The 22,264-nt window shown below is 41.2% G+C and overlaps 1 protein-coding gene across 1 annotated transcript in view; it reads left to right on the plus strand.

Annotated features, from left to right (window-relative positions):
• slc25a26 (solute carrier family 25 member 26) overlaps nt 1–22,264 on the plus strand; it is a 63,774-nt gene that overhangs the window by 14,877 nt on the left and 26,633 nt on the right. Inside the window, 2 exon segments of the mRNA XM_056252819.1 lie at nt 470–574; nt 764–811. Of these exon segments, the coding sequence (XP_056108794.1) occupies nt 470–574; nt 764–811 (153 nt within the window).

Raw genomic sequence — 22,264 nt, forward strand, 5'->3', positions numbered from 1 at the left:
TTCAAATTTTCTCTCTCTCTCTCTCTCTCTCTCATGCAAAAACAAGAGAGAACCAATGAAATATTAATTACTGATTATGTTGTCAATGTATGCTTTTTTAATGCATTTTATTTACATAGAAATAAAACCTGTAGCTGTAGTTTGCCAAATGTTTTTTGCCAAATTTAGGGTTTTGTTCTTCCCTCATATTTATATGTATATGTATTTATATGTATGTATATGTGTGTGTGTATATATATTTTTTATTTTTATTTTTTCTTCCGTAATTTGATAAATATATTTATTTTATAAATTATAATTTATAATAATTGTAAAAATCTTATTCCATTTTTAAGATTTTTTCCCCCCAGTTGTTTTAAATATAAATATAAACAGCTATATTGTGCAGTGTACTTGAGTATTTCTATCCGTTTGTGTGACCAGTACTATTTGACGTGTTGATGAGTGTTCTTCTCTTCCTCTTACACAGGTCGCCTGTCTGTTTCGTGTGCCGACTGAAGTGGTGAAGCAGAGAACACAGGCCAATCCCTCCCTCAATACCTACCGGGTGCTGCTGAATACACTACAAGAAGAGGTGTGCGTATATCGTCAGCTTGACTTGCAGTGAACAATGCTCTTGAGTTCACTCGAGCTGTCCTGTTAAACACAGATGGACGGGTTGATTCATTGATAAATAAGTCGTTTTGTAAGGCAGTCAGTCATGAAAATGCCATGGCTTTTTGTTTGCACAAAGATGACAACTCTTTTTGATTTCTCATTGCAGGGTTTCAGAGGGTTGTACAGAGGTTATGGCAGCACAGTCCTTAGAGAGGTAGGCTGGCTTTTCTCCATAAAGCATTAATACTCCATTATTTTACTTAATTATAGCAATGCTGTGATATTGGCATTTGATTTGAATATATCAAGGGATAGATCACACTTTACTTTAAAGGGGTGGTATAATGCCCCTTTTTACAATATGTAAAATAAGTCTCTGTTGTCCCCAGAGTGCGTATGTGAAGTTTTAGCTTAAAATACCCCACAGATATCTTTTTACAGCATGTTAAAGTTGTCCCTTTTTGAAGGCTAGTAAAAACGCGTCGTTTCGTGTGTGTCCCTTTAAATGCAAATGAGCTGCTGCTCCCGGCACAGAGGGCGGAGCTTCAACAGCTCTTGTGTGTTAGCAGCTCAGATTACCTCATGCAGACAAGCACTAAAATGTCAGAACCTGTTCTACCTTTTATGTTTAAACTGGAGTCGGACAATGATGGAGAGACTAAAAAAGAAGTGACAACATGTAGAATGCAACAGGACGTTTCTGAATGGTTTGTTGATTAATTTATGTTGCTGATGTGGAGTTAACTATCTTCAAGGCATTGATTAGCATATTCTATCATGGCAATCTATAAATCGTTGTGTGGGAACTGTTGTAAAATGCCTACAGAGTGACACCCTATTGTATTTGTGTTACGTACTGTGTTGCATGTGAAAAGACTGATGCGACAGCTTGAGCAGACTCGCATATCATGTGCTTTACTACAACAACTCTTCCTCTTCTCAACATGGACTGTGGGGGCGGGGTTTATGTAAATTTTAGGGTTGGTGATGTCACTAACCCAGGAGGAATGTAGTGTAGTCCCTACCAGCTGCTTGTTGTAGTCCTTAAAAAACGATTTATTTAAAAGCAAATATCTTCCTTTGCTTTGAACTTTGAGTGTTGCAACTTTGCAGATGTTGTTTATGCTCAAACAGCAACATTACACACTAACTAAAGTTAGAAAAGTGAAATCATAATCAACCACCCCTTTAAGTGTTTAAGTACTAACAATTAAATTAATAATTTGATACAAAGCACGAATTGTGTACATTCATGTTTTTACATTGTACTTGTATTAAAAAGGTATGCATGTAAAATTGTAATTGCACCTTTTGACCCTTCCCTTGCACCTTAACCGACCCTTAACCAAATCATACCACCAAACCTGTCCTAACCTACCTGTATCCCACTTCAGCAGTCAGTGTTTCGCAATGCATCATGAATACAGTAAGTGCATAGTATTTTTAGATGTACAGTAAGTACATAGTAGGTAAAGACGCCTTATATAAAGAGACCAATAGTTCTAAAAGATTGTCATCATTTACTCGTCCTCATGTCATTTCTGTTTTTTGTCCATACAATGAAAGTTAAACGTACCTAGTTTTGTTTTTAACCTCCCTGACTTTCATCATTTGCATACATAAAAGCAGTCTCTTTTTATGTTTTCAACTAAAAACAGAAGACTTTTTATGCATTTTTGGCCGTTCGTTTACACAACAACGGTGTTTTGGGTGCCTGAAAAACTTTTGAAAACGGATTTCAAAGTGCAAGTTTTTGAAAACGGTCTCCGTGTAAACAACCAAAACTCTAATATAAAAAAAAAACGATGATGTCATGCACATGCGGATTACGTGCTCAATTTATAGTGTTTCATCGCCATCTACTGGCCTGGCAGCACAATACAGCGTTTTTAGTCGTTTTAGCGGATCCGTGTGAATGGGGGAAAAACGTCTCCGTTTTAAGCATATCGTTGTCGTGGTAATAATATACACTCAGTTTTCTCATTCAGTCAGCTTATTTTGTATTAGCAATTTATCTAGCTAATTAAACTAATTAGCAATGGAACAAGCGTCAGGCAGAGGAACCGCAAGGTGAAACACACCGTATCCCTCCAACCCAAGAGAAGATGCTTTCAAAGAAAATAGATCTCTCATTCTCGCCCTTTGATTAATCCTCTGCTTCCTCGCACACCTGCATTGCATGATAATTCTTATTGAGTTCAGGCAAAGCTCATATTTTTTCATTTGTTGTCCAAATTTATTTTCTCCTCCATGTCACGTACTGACAGAAGACGAAGATAAAAGGAGGGAAATATTCGAAATCAAAGAAAACCTGTTGTCTGCATGAAGGTGACACTCATTTTTTCGTGAGGTGATAGTCTCTCACCGGCGGGCAATCTTGTACTTATTTTCCGCCTCACTTAACTCACGTTATTCACGCAAACTCCATCTGGACATAAAGAAAAAAGAACAACCAGCTTTTTCTGATTTCTCCAAGGGCTTCTGAATAAATGAATACATTTTGGATGCGAGCGGGCGTCTCAGGCGGAATACTAAGGGCCAGATAAAATAGAGGTGCCGAGAGGTGGCCCGCTTCTTCCTTGGGATTGGCTTTGACGTGTGTCAGGAAGCTAATTCATTTTCTCGGCCCTCTATCTTATCCAGCGCTGCAACCCTGTCAGGGTAAGTTTGTTTACCCGGGATGCCGAGTCCTCCTCACGCAAGGATTTAATTGGGGTCTTCTCCATTATGCAGATTCATTAAAGAACCCCGGACAAGAGGTTGTGATGAGATGCAGCCTGCCGATATGCGCTAGTTGATCATGTAGAAGAGAGAAAGGATTGCAAGCAGTTAAATGACAAACAAAAAGGCTGGTGTAAAAAGGAACCCTGGATGCATGATGATGATAAATGAACAGTAGGTTTTTGTTTGAGTGTTACTTTTGTGACTAAAAATACAGATTGGGTATTAAAAATACTGTAAAAAATGGTAATATTGTGAAATATATTTGCAATTTAAAATAATTTTCTATTTGAGTATTTAGAATGCAATTAATTCCTGTGTAATTCCATTTTTGTTGTGGAAACCATTTTAAAAAAATGGAGGATTCTTTGATGAATAGAACTTTCAAAAGAACAGCGTTTATTTGAAATAGAATTTTTTTGTGACAATGTAAATGTCTTTACTATCACATTTGATCAATTGAATGCTTCCTTGCAGAACAAAAGTATTATTTTTTTTTAAATCAAAATCTGTGCTACTGTATTTTTAGCCATTAACCTCAAAATGAGTCTTTTCAAAGGTATTTTCCTCCTCATGTTGTTCCAGAAATTAGTTTTTATCTGTCAACATGAACTTCCCGATGGGTGGCTGCTGTTTTTACGATCAAAATCAAATATCGTAAAATTCACTGTGGATATCATAAAATTGGTTCATAAGACTCATTCACTACATTACAAGTCTTCTGAAGCCATTCGATAGCTTTGTGTGGGGAACAAGCCAAATTAAAAATCATTATTCACTAAATTTCTGACCGATTGCAGCTGTCTCTGTAGCTTTAGTAAGTCCTCAAATGTATGAGAAAAGTCAAAATCTTGAATTAATCTTTATTTTCAGCCGGCTCTTCTTAAATGATTTCCGAATGATCCATTTCTCAGGTGATCCTGTTGCAAACTGTTAACAGGAGAAGATTTTCAGTGAAAAATGACATAAGTTTGTCTCTGTTCCTCACACAAGGCCACCGACTGACTCCACAACCCTCAGAATATATATTACACTTATATTATCTTATAGTGTATTCTGGTTTCATCCACTAGAGGGCATAACAGGATTAGGGCAAATCTGATAACCATCTGCACGAAATCTGAAAAAAGACCACAGCACTAGGAAACATCAAAGAGCACAATTTTAAAGCCGAATGGAAGATAAAACCATTTCCTCTACCTAACACTATTGTAACCTATTCTTAAATATATAGGCCTATTTGCTGCAGTGAAACAGTAGTATTAAAAATAAATATGGAATTTGTTAGAAATGTTTCTGTCATGTTGATGGAGGGATCCGATCACAGCACTTTCTCATGGTCCTTGACACTCGCCCGAGAGAGAGCGTGAGAATGAGAGAGAGAGACAGACAGAAGAAGAGTGCTGTTGCATATATAGCTCACAGTACTGACAGTTCTCATTGTATATGAGCACAGATGTGAGAGAGGAGAGGAGAACTGGCAATCTTGTAAGAATGTAGTTATGAAACACCTACGCCTTGAGCTGCTCTCCTGTCAACTTCTGCATTAGTTATTACCGAGATGTCTGAAAATGTTTTTCCCTCGGCATTTGCTTATATTCAGATGCTGATTTTAAGTGAAATCAGCCCAAACAAACACACCCCCTCTCTTCATTGCTCCGCCCCCTAAAATGCACAAACACGCAATGCAAGAGATGTCTCTTTGTCACAATTCTTGCACCATTTACACGCCCTCACGTTGTTCCAAACCTCGTTTTGTTGGCATTTTATAACACCATAAATTTTGTGCTGTATATTAAAATTAAGGGTTTCAACTAAAAACGGGAAACTTTTAATGCGTTTTTGCCGTTCATTTACACAACAATGGCATTTCGAGGGCCTGAAAATACAAACTTTTGAAAACGTGTTTCAAAGTGCAAGTTTTTGAAAACGACAGTGTTATCGTCTGTGTAAATCATCTCTGGTTACTTGCGTAACCTATGTTCTCTGAATAGGGAACGAGACGCTGCGGAAAGCGCAGTGGGATATCCTCTGGATGTGCCGATTGCCTGAAGCCCCATAGAATCACGCCAATTCATTGGCTGATGGCGCTCGCGCAAAGCTGGCTCCGCCCCGACGCTCTTACGTCGTAGCATGATGAATGCGCGCGCGCCATCCTCTCCTCAGATTTCTCTGCCGAAAAGAAAAACTGTCGGCAGCGCGAGGAGCTTGGCAGCGAACGCAGCATCTCGTTCCCTATTCAGAGAACATAGGTTACGCAAGTAACCAGAGACGGTCTCTTTCATAGGTTCACTCAACGCTGCGGAAAGCGCAGTGGGAACGAAATCCCGAACTCGCCAAGCTAAGCGCTGCCATAACTGGTACCAGACCAAATAATAATAACCATGATCGGTTCAAGCAGATAGAACCTGGGAACCTGGAGTCATCTCAAGAGATAAATTATAGAACCTCACAAAGGTGTGCGGAGAGGACCAACCTGCCGCCACACAAATGTCTTCCAAGAGGGCCCCTCTAAAGAGAGCTTGAGAGGAAGCCACACTTCTGGTGGAATGTGCTCTGATGCTAAGAGGTGAAGGCAAACCACGCACCTCGTAAGCTAGCGAAATAGCGTCCGTTACCCAGTGGGAAATCCTCTGCTTTGATGCTGCAAGCCCGCGGCGGCCAGCACCAAAACATACCAAGAGCTGGTTTGATTTCCTCCAACCGCCTGACCGGTCTACACACAACTTCAAAGAACGGACCGGGCAGAGCAAGTTAAGTTTCCTTTCTTCCTTAGAGGCAAAAGGAGGAGGGTGGAAAGCGTTAAGGTTAACAACCTGAGAGCGGAATGCGGTGGAAAGAACCTTGGGTACATACCCCGACCTCGGCCTCAAGGTAACCCTAACCAGGCCAGGAGCGAAGTCCAAGCATGACTAACTAATAGAGAGAGCCTGCAAATCCCCCATCCGCTTTAGTGAAGATAAAGCCAAAAAAAGAGCAACCTTAAGAGTCAGAATCCGCTCAGGGGCTGACTCGAAGGGAGCCTCTGTCAAACCCTCCAGGACTACTGACAGGTCCCACGAGGGAACACTAGGGGGGCGAGCCGGTTTCAGGCGCCTAACCCCACGCATGAAGGCCGAAACCAACCTCAGTTTCCCCAAGGGAATCTCATCTGATTCTCTATGAGCGGCAATTGCTGCGACATATACTCTGAGAGTGGTAGCAGCCGCTCCGGAAGCAAACATTTCCTGCAGGAATTCCAGCACTGAGCCTACTGGGCAGCTAACTGGGTTCCTATCATGTGCTAAGCACCATGCCTCAAACACCCTCCACTTGGAGGAATACAGCCTCCTCGTAGAAGGGGCTCTAGCACTCGCAATGGTCCCCTGAACATCGGTTGGGAGATCAAAGCTAATGGCCTCAAAGCTAATGGCCTCTGATAGGACAAATGTACAGCTTCCAAATGTTGGGGCAAGGATGCCATACAGAGGGATCAGCTCCGACAACCATGGCTGGGACGGCCAGAATGGGGCTACCAGAAGGAGGCGGACTCCGCTCTCCCTCACTCTGGACAGAACCGCCTGGATCAGCTTGATGGGCGGGAAGGCATAGAGTTTCTGCATCGGCCAAGGGAGGGCGAATGCATCTATCCCCAACGGAGCTGTAGGGCTCAGGGAGAACCAAAGCGGGCATTGGGACGACTCCTGAGATGCAAAAAGGTCCACTTCTGCCTTCCCGAACATCTCCCAGATCAGGGCCACCGTCTGGCGGTTCAACATCCATTCCCCAGACCTGAGCTTCTGCCTCGACAGGAAATCTGCTGCGAGGTTCAGAATCCCTGGGACACGAACTGCTCTCAGAGAGAGGAACTTGTCCTGGGACCACAGGAGCCAAACGGGCCTGCATAAGAGTCCATGCGCACCCCCAAGAAAACCGTGCTCTGAGCTGAAGAAAGAACGCTCTTCTCTGTATTCAACCTCAAACCGAGAGACTGAATATGACGGAGGACAATGTCCCTGTGGTGAGTCACCAACTCTCTGGAGTGGGCTAAAATGAGCCAATCGTCCAGGTAGGTGAGTATATGGATGCCCTGGAGCCGCAGCGGGGCTAGAGCAGCATCCATACACTTTGTGAATGTCCTTGGCGCTAGAGCGAGGCCAAAGGGGAGGACCCTGTACTGGTACGCTTTTTCTCCAAAGGCGAACCTGAGAAACTTCCCGTGTCGCCGTACGACCTGGATGTGGAAATAAGCATCCTTGAGGTCTACTGTCACGAACCAGTCCCCCAGCCAGATATGAGATATGATGGCCTTCAGCGTCAACATTTTGAATTTCCCTTTGTAAAGAGAGAAATTCAACCGGCGAAGATCCAGTATCGGCCGCAAGCTGCCTCCCTTCTTCGGGACCAGGAAGTAACGGGTGTAGAATCTCTTCTATCGCCCCCTTCAGCAGAAGGGATGAAATCTCCTGCTGTAGTACAGAAGCCTGAGCGGCGCTGTCGACTACAGTAGAATCCAAGGCGATACCCCTGGTAAACGCTCCCATTATTGAACAAAATGTGATAGAGGGAGAGGAGTGTTGCAGTGCAAGGGACATACCTGAGGTAGGGTGTCGCGCTGGTTCCCTTGGGGAGGCGTGGTTGACCGTGGAGGAGAGCGCTTGGCGTCGTGACGCGTACTGGGGGGTACCACCACCTGGATAGAAGTAACTGGATCCGCCTGCTCCAGAGGAAAACGAACTGTGCCTCCGAGGAAGCGATTGGCGGGTGTAACGTGTACCGGGAGCGATGGGAGAAAGCAAGACGCGTCTCCTTCCTCCTGCGCCGGACTGTGTGAAGAGAGTGAAACAGGACCTTCACTTCGAAACACACTGGGTGGCGAAGGTGACAGGGTTGGAGGAGGAGAGCTGATTGGAGGAGGGCAGAAACGCTTGCGCGGTCTGTCCCAACCTCGTAGATCTGGTGAGGCTCTCCTCCTTCTGACCTGCGGGTCAGGAACGGCTTGAGGAGGCTGGAGCGGCCGATTTTTTGGACCGCTTCAGCTGAAGGCGCTTGTGAGGGCGCTGGCGGGGAAACGGACGACCTCGGGCTCCCCAGACCGTAGTTGGTGGGGGGTGAGCCGGGTCACTCCTTCTAGTAGGGAATTCAGCCCTATGAGCAGAGCGTTCTCGGGTTTGAGAAGGGGTAGGGTTGGAGTCTCTTGGCTCTCTAACCCTCCTGGGCATAAACTGCCTGAACGCGGCCGACTGAGACTTAGCGGCATGGAACTTTTCAACCACCATGTTGACCGCCTCCCCGAAAAGACCTGAGTGGGAGATAGGGGCGTCCAGGAGAAAACTCTTATCCTTGTCTCGGATCTCCATGAGATTCAACCAGAGGTGACGCTCTGCGGCAACCGAGCCCGCCAAAGAGCGACCCACAGCCCGAGCAGTGTGTTTGGTGGCTCTTAGGGCCAGATCTGTGGCTTTGCGAAGCTCTTTGACAGCTTCGGGCGTCAGTCCCTCTCCTTCATCCATGTCCTTTAAGACGTTCGCTTGGTAGGCTTGAAGGATGGCCATGGTATGCAGGGCCATGCCTGCTTGACCAGCCACCATGTAAGACTTCCCAATAAGGAAGGAAGTAGTCCTACAAGCCTTGGAAGGAAGGAGGGGACGTGACCTCCAGGACGGTGCAGACGATGGGGCGAGGTGGTTAGCCAGCGTGTCCTCGACCGCTGGAATAGCGGAATAACCCTGCTCCACAAAACCCACAAGGTTGGTGAAGTCAGCGGCTGCCACATTAGTTAAGCGTGCGGAGAAAGGCTGCTTCCAGGATCTGGAGATCTCGTGATGCAGATCGCTGAAAAAGGGCAGCTTTCTTCGCTCTGGCCTAGAATTAGGGCCACGTAGGAATCTCTCGTCGAGTTTGGACGATTGAGACTCGCGGGGCTCATCAGGCCAGTCTATAGAGAGCTTCTCTGTAGCGTGCGACAGCACGTCAGTAAGCTCAGTGTAGGCCGGAGTTGGCCGCGCGTCCTGGCCGCTAGGCGGGATAACGTCATCAGTCAAAGCAAGCCCGAAATCCTCGGAGTCGGAAGCCGCAGTGTAAATCACGTCATCCAGACCGAAAGAAACCGATTCGCGGGCTCCCGGGCTGGGGCATAAATAATCATGCGCGAATTCAACCGCGCCACATGCGTGCTCGGGAGAGGGAGGGAGAGAAAGGGCAAGGCCCGTCTGCTCGTACTCAATATCCTCGAGCTCAACATCCGAGCTCCAGGCCGCGGATCCACAAGAGGCCTCAGCAGTCTCGGGAGCGCGACGGGGGGGCCGAATGACTCCTCCTCAAAAACTGCGAGTCTAGAGCGGAGGGTTTTGAGAAGGAGAATGTCACAAAATTTACATTTTGACAATCCTAATACAGCCTCACGCGCATGCGAAAAACCCATACATTTAACACACTTACTGTGAGGGTCGTCGTTCGAATTTAAACGAACGCGTGGCGGAGAGCAGCGTCGATAATCCATTACACTTCCCTGTAAGGAGAACAGAGTTCCACTTATACCAGTCGCTGAAGTGTCGAGACGAAAGCTGTAGTTGAATTTAGAAATTCGGGCTAAGAAAAACCGAACGAAGGGCAAGATGTGACCGTTTCGTGAAGGCAGAGAAATCTGAGAGGATGGCGCGTGCGCATTCATCATGCTATGACGTAAGAGCGTCGGGGCGGAGCCAGCTTCGCGCGAGCGCCATCAGCCAATGAATTGGCGTGATTTCTATAGGGCTTCAGGCAATCGGCACATCCAGAGGATATCCCACTGCGCTTTCCGCAGCGTTGAGTGAACCTATGAAAGAGAACACACATTTGCGAAAACCGCAACGTCATGCGCATGCATACTACGTGATCAGTCTATATACCCATATTTCTTTACAGAGTGGAATCGCCATCTACTGGCCTGGCAGTATAATGCAGTGTTTTTAATTTATTTCGATCATTTTGACGACGTTGTTGTTTGTACGTGAAAACGCAAAGGAAAAACGTTTCCGTTTTAGTACATCATGTAAACCTATACTTAAACCAATTATTCAGTTTACCTGCTTTTTATTTTATTATTTTAGTCTTAATCAAATTGTGTTTTTAATTTAATTCATTTTAAGTCATCCTGCGGACCCATTAGAAGTTTGCTGAGGCCTTATGATTGAGAACCTTTGGTGTAGATAGAAGATTCTGGAAGAACATTATTCTGGAAGAATACTAGCTGAAGTGACACTGTTTTGAAACTGTTCAGTAAAATGCATGTTATGATGAAGAGGATTTTTCAGAGTGCGATTTCCTTCATTCTTTTGTTTATTGCATTGTGTCAGTGTTTGACAGAACATTTCAGGCATTTCTTATCAAATTAAATCAAACTCTTCTCAGATTCTTCCTCTCATTCACGCTCCACCCTTCTTGTGATCTCTAGTTGACACTGAAGCCAAAGAGCCCTCGAGGTCTTGGACCTGCTCGAGATCAATTTGTCTGACTTATCCCTGTGTTTATGTTGCTGTTGTCCATTGGTCACAGTGGGCTGTGCCGCTAACAGGTGGAAGTGTGTATGTTTGACCTGGAGTTCAGTGTGGATTTGCTTCTCTCTACTTTACAACGCAAGCAAAGAGAGGATAAGAGGCATGGGTGTGCGGTTTCTTTATGCTTGTCTGGTGCATTTATTCTTCAATCAATTTCCTGTCAATTTTTCACAGTACTTTGTTGAAAGGGTCAAAACAACATTCTCATTCTCAATTTATAAATGATTGGAAATGACAGTTGAAAGAAGTTAAATGGAGAGAACAAAGTCCCTTTAAACAGGGGCTTTGAATTATTCAACCCTCAGAAATACAGCATTAATATTGCAAGTCAGTAAGGGACTTTTGAGTATTTTAGATATTTTGGATATGTTAATGTCAAAACAGCCCTATACATTTTCAAGTATACTGTCGAAACTCATTTGTAATTTATCTATAATTTATTAATGACTGTTGCCAACTTTTGTATTAAATATATTAAAATAGAAAACCGTTTTAATTATAATAATATTTATTATTGGTGAGACTGCTCTTGGCAATATGCTTTAGCTATACTGCAGTGGGTCTCTGAGGGTAAAACTTTATTCTTCACGGCTGGATTTAATATAACTTGAATCAGATCTTTTCAGAGCTCAGCCATCCAGTTCGTTAGCCCTGTCTCATTACTCTGTGATCCATTTCATTGTCTATATTTGGTCTGATTAGCAGACATTAAACATGCTTGCCATGCACATTCCTCAGCATGTTTCACAATGATGTGTGTGTGGACGTGCATGCGTGACTACATTATGTATATAGTATGTGTGTTAGCGTTGATCCTCACCGGTTTGTATTTATTGTCTCTCAGCTAGTTGGCTAACTGGCAGAGTTTCTGTTTATTTTACCTGTGGCACATTCTGTATGAGTGAATGATTTATAGCACTCGTGTGAAGGCACGAAGGCTTCGTTTCTATCCTCCACCTGAGCACATCGTGCCTCCAGCTGAAATGTAAGAGTTTTGAATGTCAGGATAAAGGTGTTGTTCCCATACTGGCTGTATATTAGCAAGGGCTGGTGCTGGCATGGAGGGTTGCATGTCAACCGTGACGCGGCAGAGCAGCTGTTGCCGAGGCTGTTGGTGAGAAAAAAGTTTCAGCTCTCTCCAAACCTCAAACTAAACTGCTAATCCAGCCCCCGCTGGGTCAATGTTCCTCGTGTTCCATATCTACACCACTGATGACACTCGCACTCATTCAGATGACTTGTGCTTGCCAGGTTCAGCACCATTCACAACCGAGTAGAAAATGCCCATTTAGTTCAACTCATTTACGGAATTTGAACTATAGCAAACAGGATGTGGAATTAGAAGTTGAGTTGAAATTAAAACAAAAAAAAAAACACACCCATTAATATTATCCAAGAAAACATTGATATATTAAAAGGGTACACTATGTAACTTTTTCTTTTGGTCAAAATTAACATTTAAATTAGTCAATACAGCAATCCTTCTTCCAAAATGTGTTTTCGTCTTGATTCACTATGGTAAGCCTATTATAAGTGTTTATATTTTAGGCTTGTCGGGATGGTTTTCGCGGGAAATTGCATGCATACGTCACTTGCCCCCGTGTGTGTCACGTCATATCCGTAAATAGAGAAAAGTTGCTCCGGCTACTTTGATGCGTGTATGGTGTTGGAGTGGCATAAGTTAGTTGTCATAACGCACGATAAATGTTGAAATGGAGCACGTTAAATCTCGTTAAAAAAAAAAAGCTGAATAGAGGAGAGTCTGCTGTCAAAAAGAGGACGCAACAGAGCTCGTATAAAGCGAGAATCAACATTGGCTTGGCTTTTCAGAGAACTGAGGGACTTGAATTGTTGTAAAAGTGACAGAGATGGCGTTTTTATTACTGAACAAGTGAGTATAGTATTTTATTGAACAGATAAATTGCCATATGAAGCACTCTAACAGGGTTCATTATAAAGCATTATGTAGTGTGAAGGGTAATATTCATCCGCAGTCACGCAGAGCCGAAGCACAACCAAAACAACGTTCTTCCGCAAAATGCATGGTTTTTGTTTTTTAACTGCTAGAGGGCCAAAAGTTACAGAGTACCTTTAATAATGTTAATAAATCAATAACTTATAATAAATTAAATGAAACGCTGTATTAACCGTTTGAAATTAACAACATAATTTTTTTATAATCATTTTCTATTCGTTTTCCAGAATGCTCTAATTTACCCGAATTTCTTCAAAATAGAGCAAGACATCCATAACTAATGAGTAAAGTCATTTAAAATAGACATCAATATTACATTTTTATATAGTTAACTGAATACAATGTGGAGGACTTAAATGTTTTTGACTTAAAATGGCTTCGATTAGTGTATTTGTTGGACATTATTTAACATATTAAAATATATTAACTTAATAAGTAGGCAATATTAGTAAAAATGAGTGATACAATTAATTGTTTTGTTTGATATACTGTGTTGGACGAATTTAAGTCTATTTTTTTTTTTTTTTTTTTTTTTTATTCAGTAAATTCCACTCCAAAATGGTAAGGTCCAGTCTGATTGGCTGGCTTTATGCGAGTTGGCATGTACAGGTTTTATCTAAAGAGTAGTCATGACGTTTACAAAGTTTGTGGCACTGAATCTTTGTTTGAATCTAAGGAAAATTACATATTATTGAGCACACGTTTATATTTTGCTACATGTGTACATATATGATGTATTAACATAATGTACATTATGTTTTGTTCTCTACCTTTTGCCCAGTTTTTTACATGTTAGTCAGACATCTTGTCTAAGTGGGCGGCTCTTGACCAGGATAATTTGCAGTGTGGACCAGACTTTATGTCGACAGTCAGAAGTCTGGCTACGTGAGACTATTTGCAGCTTAAACAAAAAAATGACCCAAGAGAATTCTGTCTGGTGTGCAGATGGTCCTGATGTAGTGTAGGGATGTTTGGGCCAAGGTGTAGAGCGGTTCTGTGTGTGTATGTGTGTGTGTGTGTGTGTGTGTGTGAGAATGTGAGTAGACTCTGTATGAGCCTTGTCCACTCTTTCCTCTCTCCGAGGGACTATTTTTGGCGGGTCTTCTCACAAGGTTGTTGATCAGCATTAGAGGAATCCTCTTATGTGATAGCACTGAACAGGACACTTCATTTGTCAGGGTTTTCCTGAGGATTTGAATTGGATACAGACCTTTCCATGTGTAGAAAAATCCTGATACACACACACACACACACACACACACACACACACACACACACACACACACACACACACACACACACACACACACACACACACACACACACACACTCATGAACACTATAGGTATAGCTGCATAATATACAGAGATTGATGTATAGTTCATGTTGTTGGTGTGTAGTTCAGACTCTCATTCCTGCTCAACTCCATTCTGTCATGCTTTTGATTCATATCTCATGCTGGGACTCCTGTCTAGCACTGCTCTTAAATTAATCCTTTTACCCACAATCCACTGCTAGTTGATCGGTATGACGCTGGATAGATATATCAACATTTCAAGCCTTTCTGAGGGTCCCAGAGCTAGTATTGTGATTGTTACGCTATCAGTAAGAGTAACATGCACTATGTTACTCTTACTGATAGCGTAACAATCACAATACTAGCTCTGGGACCCTCAGAAAGGCTTGAAATGTTGATATATCTATCCAGCGTCATACCGATCAACTAAATCACTTCAAGCACATAGGCCTAATAGTTTTGTCGATAGATATAGTCTGCTTTACTCAGATGATTCTCCACCTGATACTCGGCAAGATTTCAAACATCCACATGTGCTGAATTTCATGAGTTACAGACAGCCGTGACGCTTCAGTCAGAAGTAATCACTCGATCTTGGCTATTTATATCACATGGATCTGATCACTGATTTTGAGCCTCATGATAGGATACATATCGTGTACGATACAAGTCGATTGGATTGCATTTGAAATCGCTGAAAATGCACAACAATGAATCTTAGGGATGCGTTTTGAACGGCATAAAAATACCTTTTAAATGTAACAATTAGATGTTTATATTGTCATTGCCAAAAGCCTAAATAATTGGATAAAATAATATCTGGTATATACCCTGTTAGATGTATAAACCAGATGAGTAACTTCCTATCATAAATTTAAATATATATATATATATATATATATATATATATATATATATATATATATATATTATATCTTTGATTTTTTTTTTTAATTCCATACTGTATGACTGTCAACAGATTAAAGTGTTTTTTATTTTATTTTATTGTGTAATATCTTAATTAGTTAATGCGTTAACTTTGACAGCCTTAATAAATACATTTTATTTATAAATAATGTTCTGGAAAGGAGTTAATGTTCTTATTCGGCAAGGACACAATAAATTGATCACAATTGACAATAGACATTGAGATTATTACAAAAGATTTCTATTTCAAATAAATGCTGTACTTTGAATCAAATTTCTATTCATCAAAGAATCCTGAAAAAGTATCATGATTTATACAAAAATATTAGGCAGCACAACTGTTTTCATCATTACTAAGAAATGTTTCTTCAGTATGAAATCAGCATATTAGAATGTGACACTGAAGACTGGAGTAATGATGCTGAAAATTTAATTTTGCCAGGAATAAATACATTTTTTTAAATAAATTCAATTAGAAACAACCATTTTAAATTTTAATTATATTTTTACAATAGTGCTTTTTTTATACACTATTTTCTCTTACATTTTCTGCTGTCCCCCTGAGGGCCCCTGGACCCCAATTCGAAATGTATATGATTTTATCTGCACAGCTATAAGTCAAATAAGACTTCTTTTTTTTCCAAGGGGACCTTTTGATATTCAGAGAAGCTAGTTTTTACTGTATTTATTTATTTTAACAGTACCAGTCAGGGTTTGTCGCTGTGGGTTTGTGTGCACGTTCGGTTTGCTGGTTAGGTTGTTTTAATTAGTGTATTTCGCTAGGTCTTGGGGTTATGTTTGCTTCCCACAATTTTCTGCATGTTTGCCTCAATCCGAGCAGAAAACCATCTCAGCCTCTCGCATATGGTTTCAATAAGGGCCGCCGGTCTGGCTGGGGACCGAGAGAGAGAGAAAGAAAGGGCTGGGATGGGGGGAGGAAAGGGGTCTTGTCCTTCTGCTGGCCCACAGACCTGTGACCTGAGCTTCAATATACCTCTGAGCAACAACCAACTAACATGTTCAGTTTATTTGATTCATATATTTGTGATCCTCTATGCTTTGATCCTCTGTAGTATGTGATAGCATGAAAAAAAAATGACACTAAATGAAATTGCTTCATGTTAAAACCTAATATAACGATAATCTAATAACACTTGCATCAGAAGGCAACAAGGGAAGGGAGTAAGTCATCCCTCCTAGAGGGTGATATGCATTGCCCTTTTCATGAAAGAGCGGTGCCCTTGTAAAACAAGTGTGAGGTTAACCTCTAATTGCAGGGTGAGTTTCGCTGTCTCATGCTGTGATTTATTTCCCTCGCGCCATCTCTCGCTCCGTCCTTCTCCAAACTCGTTTTCATCTTACTTCTCCCTCAAAACACTCCGTCTCTGCCTTTAACTCTGAAGACATCTTTTCCTTTTCTGGCTCTCCCCCACTCTCAGTAGTTTATCTCAGGGGCAGCGATGCTTATGTGTCCTGGAGTTGTGTACTTAACCCCAGTTGTCTCTGGAGAAAAATGGAGTCTGAGCACCGAGCTGCATGGTAATGGGAGGTTGAAGGTGAACGGCTTTACGGGACAGTTAATGTTATTATTACAGCTTGAGAGAGGCTCAGACCGGGAGCTTGTTCCGATCGATAATTATTACAGATTTGGTTGTAGCGTTGCATTTGAGGTTTTAACCAATTATCATGTCTCCGATGTGAAACATTAAATAGCCCGGTGATTTTCTTCCACATGTTTGTCCCAGCTATCAGCATTGACTTCACATTTCAGCATTTCCTGTGTCCAAATGTAAGGTCAACAGATGTTGAAGTAACACATGTCTCATGCCAGATTTTATCTGGCAGGACAATATAAATGAACTCCCATTGTTTTAGCACATAATATAAATCACAGAACACACAATGTCGTCTATTAGCGAACAAGTAATCATGGCCAATTCTACTTCACTATTGCTCTCCTGAGGGATAGTATTGGACTAAATTGAATGAAATCATGGTGATGTCATTTCAAACTGCATGCCAGGAAGGCCATAAATGTGACTGTGATTAGTTTGCTTGGTAGAAATTGTGTTTTTTCCTTATATATGTGTAAGATTCATCACAATTTCTACCCGCAACCATAACTAATATCGGATAAAAAGCATAAACCGATATCTGTGCAATGTAGAGGTTTGGTGGGTTGGGGGGACACACCTGCCGAAGCACTGACTGCTGAAAGCTGAAGACTGACTGTAATGTTTAGTTAAGCTCACATAACAGCGGCCCACGGCTGGAAACATCTGTAGGGAACCGTCAGGTTTGGGAGTGAGAGGATGATGTCACTGCTTCATGTCAAATACTGCACTTATTTAACCCTCAGAGTGAAGGAAAAGTCTTTCTGGAAGCCCTTGACATCTTCTGTGTCCATTCTCTGTAATTTGCTTATGCTTTGAAGAGGGTATGGACATGAATGATGTCTTAAATTGTGTGGCTCGTTGCACGATTTGACTGGCTTTGTTTCTTGTTTTAGGTGTGCTATACTTTTTTTAAGTGATTAGGCTTAAGATTTTCACCAGGTGGACAGTGTCAGCGCAAACCCTCTTTTGGCATTGAAAAACTACTGTAAGGATTTACTAAAGACACGCAGTGAAAAATTAGTGCTGAAAAGGCTTGAGCACAGTTATTTTTGCGGCTAACCTTATTGCATATGCATTTGTAAGAGTTTCCCTTTTAGATGCGAAATTTATGGGAGGAGAGTATTTAAATGAATATTGCAAGGTGGTTTACTAAGGTTTGCGCTAGTCAATTTACTGGTGTTTGCGCCATTTTTTTTACCTAAGCATGTCTTAAACCAGATGCTAATTGTTAGATTGCGTTGATCATTATAGAAATGATCCGGCTGTCTGTGTTCTTTAATTTGCACGTCCTCAGTAGATCGCAGGCAGAACTTTCCACTCCCATCTGCGCTTTTTTGGAATTGCGCTTCTACGCTGATTTGTATCTGTCCCGATAGACTTACATTGAAGGAGGGATTTGGGCCAGTAAGCAACCAACTAGTAAACGCTCATCATAGCGACATGTTAACAACCACTCAGAACACTTTAGCAACTCCATAACAACCACTCATTATAATAAAAAAAAGCATTGCTTCTGTAAAGTCACCCTCATTGAATGTATTTTAATATAATGCATGTTGTAAAAACAGTTCGGCTAGTGTGCTTTAATTCGTTCAGGAGAATGTTTGGCTTTGTATAGTTTACCAGTACCGTTATCATTCTGCATGTTGGCAAGTTGTTGATCTGTTTTTTATCTTGCAGTAATTATTATAAGCCCAATATCAAATATGCTTCAAGTCTTCGTCTGTCTCCTTTATCCAGATACTAAGAAGGCTTTGTAGAACAAGAACACTTTTACCAAAACTGGAGAAGTGTTTCATACACACCTTCTGCACAGTGTCTTCCAGATAAGGTTCCAAACATCTTTATCAGACTGAGGTCATTGAGTTTATACTCAGTATTTATGCTTGTTGGTTAATGTCAGTACGGTTCAACACCGTTCAGGGCTGGTTCATATGCCAGATTTTGTTGCCTGAAGATTTTATCTGTCATAACCCCCTCCCCCCACCCTGGCAGTGTAACCTAGGAGTTTTCAAATATTTGATGCCAAGGTCTTCCAAATACTTCCAAATGATCAGGCTTTCAAGGGACTTTCTTCCTATCTTATGTTTTTATGTATAATTTTTTTTTTAATAATTTGTAAGAAAATACTAAGTATACTATTATATTAAAGATACAACAGAATTAAAAAAAAAAGTTTCCAAAATGAAATAATTGCATATTATATTATATATTATATTATATTATATCAAATAGTTAATGTTATATGGACAATATTTGTTTCAAAAAAACGATATGCCGATTTTTTTTTTCTTCCCTTATTGTAAAAAAGGCTGTAAATAGAATAAAATAATCACAATTAATCTCTTGACTTTTGACCAATCTTTAGACTGCAAAATGTAGTAGTTATATTATAAATTGTTGGTAATGTAAAAAAACCAATAACAACAAAAAAACGTTAAACCTGTTTCGTGGACAAACTGTATTATATGTTAAAGGTGCATTGCGCAACTTTTCATGTTAAAAATACCTGTTTTCTATCCTATACATGCTTAAAGAACTGCCTGATGGGCTGAATGAGCCCTTCTCTGCGCACTGAGATTGCCTCTATAATCCTGTACAGTAAAATATATAAGAGGGATTCGGGCTCGAATTTGAGACTGGGCGTGACGTCATGCGCGTTCCCGCTCACCAGGCTATGTCTCGCAGGTTTGTGTATTCGCCGGCGCCGCCATTCTCCGCATCAGCGAAGACAACTCGTGCGTCAAAGGTAGAAGATGGATTCAAAGAGACCGGCTTGTAGTCTATTCTAAACCCCAACGCAAACTCCACGTAATGTAAAGAAAAGAAACATTTTGTCTAGTGCCACCAAAAGGTCCAAATTGAAGTCAGACAGGCGTCGGAGTAAGACGAGAGTCAACCTCGGGAAGGCTTTCAACAAATGGAGAGATCTCCGGTCTGCTCTAGGGCTCAAACGAGATTCACAGTTGGCTTTTTTCTTGATAAAACGGTAAGATATAGCACAGTCTCTAATGTTTGATACGGCCAATCTATGTATGACCACAAATGATGATGCGTAAAATGTGTAATGCTTTAGCGTAAGCTAGATAAATGTACAATCAGAATTGGTTGCAGTTTCGCTTGTCGCCAGAGGGGGCGTAGTTCTGCAAAAACTCAGAGACTTGCGTTTTGCACCTTTAAATTGTAAACATTTTTTTTTTCTTTTTGCATTACTCAAAGGACCTCCTTTCAGCCCTCTGGGGATAATTGGACCCCAGTTCGAAAACTTTTAGTAACCAATAGGAAAGCTCTGAATTTGAAAACCTTCTGTATCTCTCACTCTTTTCTGGCCCATCTTTAATTTTCCTTCATTTTCTGTCTGTCTAGCTCATACTTTCCGCGTTCCCCCAAGGACCTCTATCCATCTCGCTGCCGTTGTCAGCACCTAATTGGAGCGACCAAGGGGCATCCGATGTCATATACACACAGATTATAAATTGATTCACTAAAAGATTTCCTCTGACATCATGCCCCGCGTGTGAGGCCCCGCTCCACGCTTTGGTGCCTCGCGTGAAAGGGCCTCCATGCCAGTCGGACGAGTTTCTATGTTTGTTTGTGTGCACGCATGCACCTGTAGCTTACACTGGTCACTGTCGGACTTGAATTTCCTATTTTGTTGTCGGGGCATTCACCTGTGTGAATGTGAACAAAGGAAACAAACGGTTCGGCCATAGCCCGGTAGCTTGTTGATAGGGGTGCGGTCTATGTTTTCACTGTTCTTTTGTTCACTTGTTGCATCAGCCTGGCACACTTGCTGCGACGGCACAATGCAACTCCGGCCAGAAAATCCCCCCACAATGTAAATATTATGTGACGGTTCTGGGAAGCGTTTTCGCTCATGTCAATGGAATTACACTCTTGAATATTTGCCAGCTCACTGATTCCAAACAGTCCTTTACCACATAACCCCTCCCTCGCCTCTTCATTTCTTCTCCTTCTTCCCCCCTCCAGCCTTGAACAAGTCTTAATTTGTTTAGAATATTATTATCCAGAATTTTAACTTGCTTGTCCCTGCCGCTGATGGAAACCAGGGAGCTTCTGAAATCTGATTGGCTGGCCGCATCATTCCGCACCTTCTGATTGGTCGATCTGAGTATTCTAGCGCTCCAGGCTTTTATTCCAACCACAGTCAGTGAAAGTGTTCATGTGAAACATTCAGCCTGTCAGAATTCCACAGCAAGTGGATTCACATATCCAGACACAAGACTATTGAACTTTTTAGAACTGCTGATTCATGCTTTCTCCGTATTTATGAGCCAGAAATGCGCAAATACTGCCCAATGCTGCTTAGATTTACATTCAAAAACTTGAATCTACCTCTCTTAACTTTTAACTTTGAATTAACGCTGTGATGCCTGCGTTTATTCGTGGGAGCTACATGTGCATGTTTTCTGTATGAGGGAGCAGGCCTCTCTTTTCTCAGCCAAGATTATAACCACAGGGAAGCGTGAAACATAACACAGCTTTTCGCTCGCTCGCTCGCTCTTCTCTGATAAAGTGTTTGGGGCATTCCACTGGCTTACTTTCAACGTATTGATTTTCCCATTTATTTATGTGTTTATTTATTTTTTAAACTGGTTCCCAGAGGAGTTCTTATAGCACTGGAGTTTAAATCACATTTTCAAGCCTCACAAAAGATCATGATCCTGATCCTGCTCCGTTAATATCAACCTTGGATAAAAAGTTAGTGTAGTGTCCCCATCCTCCAACTGAATTAGGGGTACAAACTAGGTTTTTAACATTGTTTTATGGTACACTGTAAAAAATAAAATGCCATTTTTACGGTAAAATACCGGCAGCTGTGGTTGCTAGAACTTTACCATCAAAAATATGGTAGAGACTTTATTGGTTTTACAGACTTAACTTAAAATTTACAGTAATAAACCGTATTTCATTATCTGATATAATGTTATTTTACCAACCTATTTATGTATTAATATCTGTTTTGTACCATTGTAATATACTGATGAAAGTCACATGATAAATCAAGCTCATCACAAGCAGCTCTTCCATAAGAAAGTTAATACTATTATATAGAAGCTGCACAGTGTCATTCGCACAAACATTAAACACCATCATGGTAACACATGAAATTTTAAAAATGCAATAAACATTAATTTAACAACATTAAATGTAACACAAAACTCTAATGTACATAACTGATTAGAAAAGAACTAAGAAAACTAAGAAGAAACATAGTTATTTCAACAAAAATACATCAAATGTGAAATGTCACGCAGGGAATTGTGGGAATGTCAATTTACGTTTTTTCTTTTTCACTTTCAAAAACTGTAAATTTAACGGTATTTTACAGTAAAATTACATTTAAATGTACCGTTAGATCTATCACAGTTATTTACCGTATATAGTAAGGAAACTTTCTGTTAACCAATTAACAGTTTTGCACTGTAGCATTTTTAGTTTTGCACTGTAGTCTTTTACCGTTAAAATCACGATCATTTTTTACAGTGTAGGTTTTTAAATTATGTGGTCCAAGACAACATTTATTACATACATTTAATTCAAATGTTCATTTAAAAATGTAATTTAAAAATACTCAAAGTATGAGGATTCA

This window comes from Rhinichthys klamathensis, unplaced genomic scaffold (genome assembly GCF_029890125.1).
Source record: "Rhinichthys klamathensis goyatoka isolate OS25496 unplaced genomic scaffold, OSU_Roscu_1.1 h1tg000098l_1, whole genome shotgun sequence".
In the NCBI taxonomy this organism is placed as follows: Eukaryota; Metazoa; Chordata; class Actinopteri; order Cypriniformes; family Leuciscidae; genus Rhinichthys; species Rhinichthys klamathensis.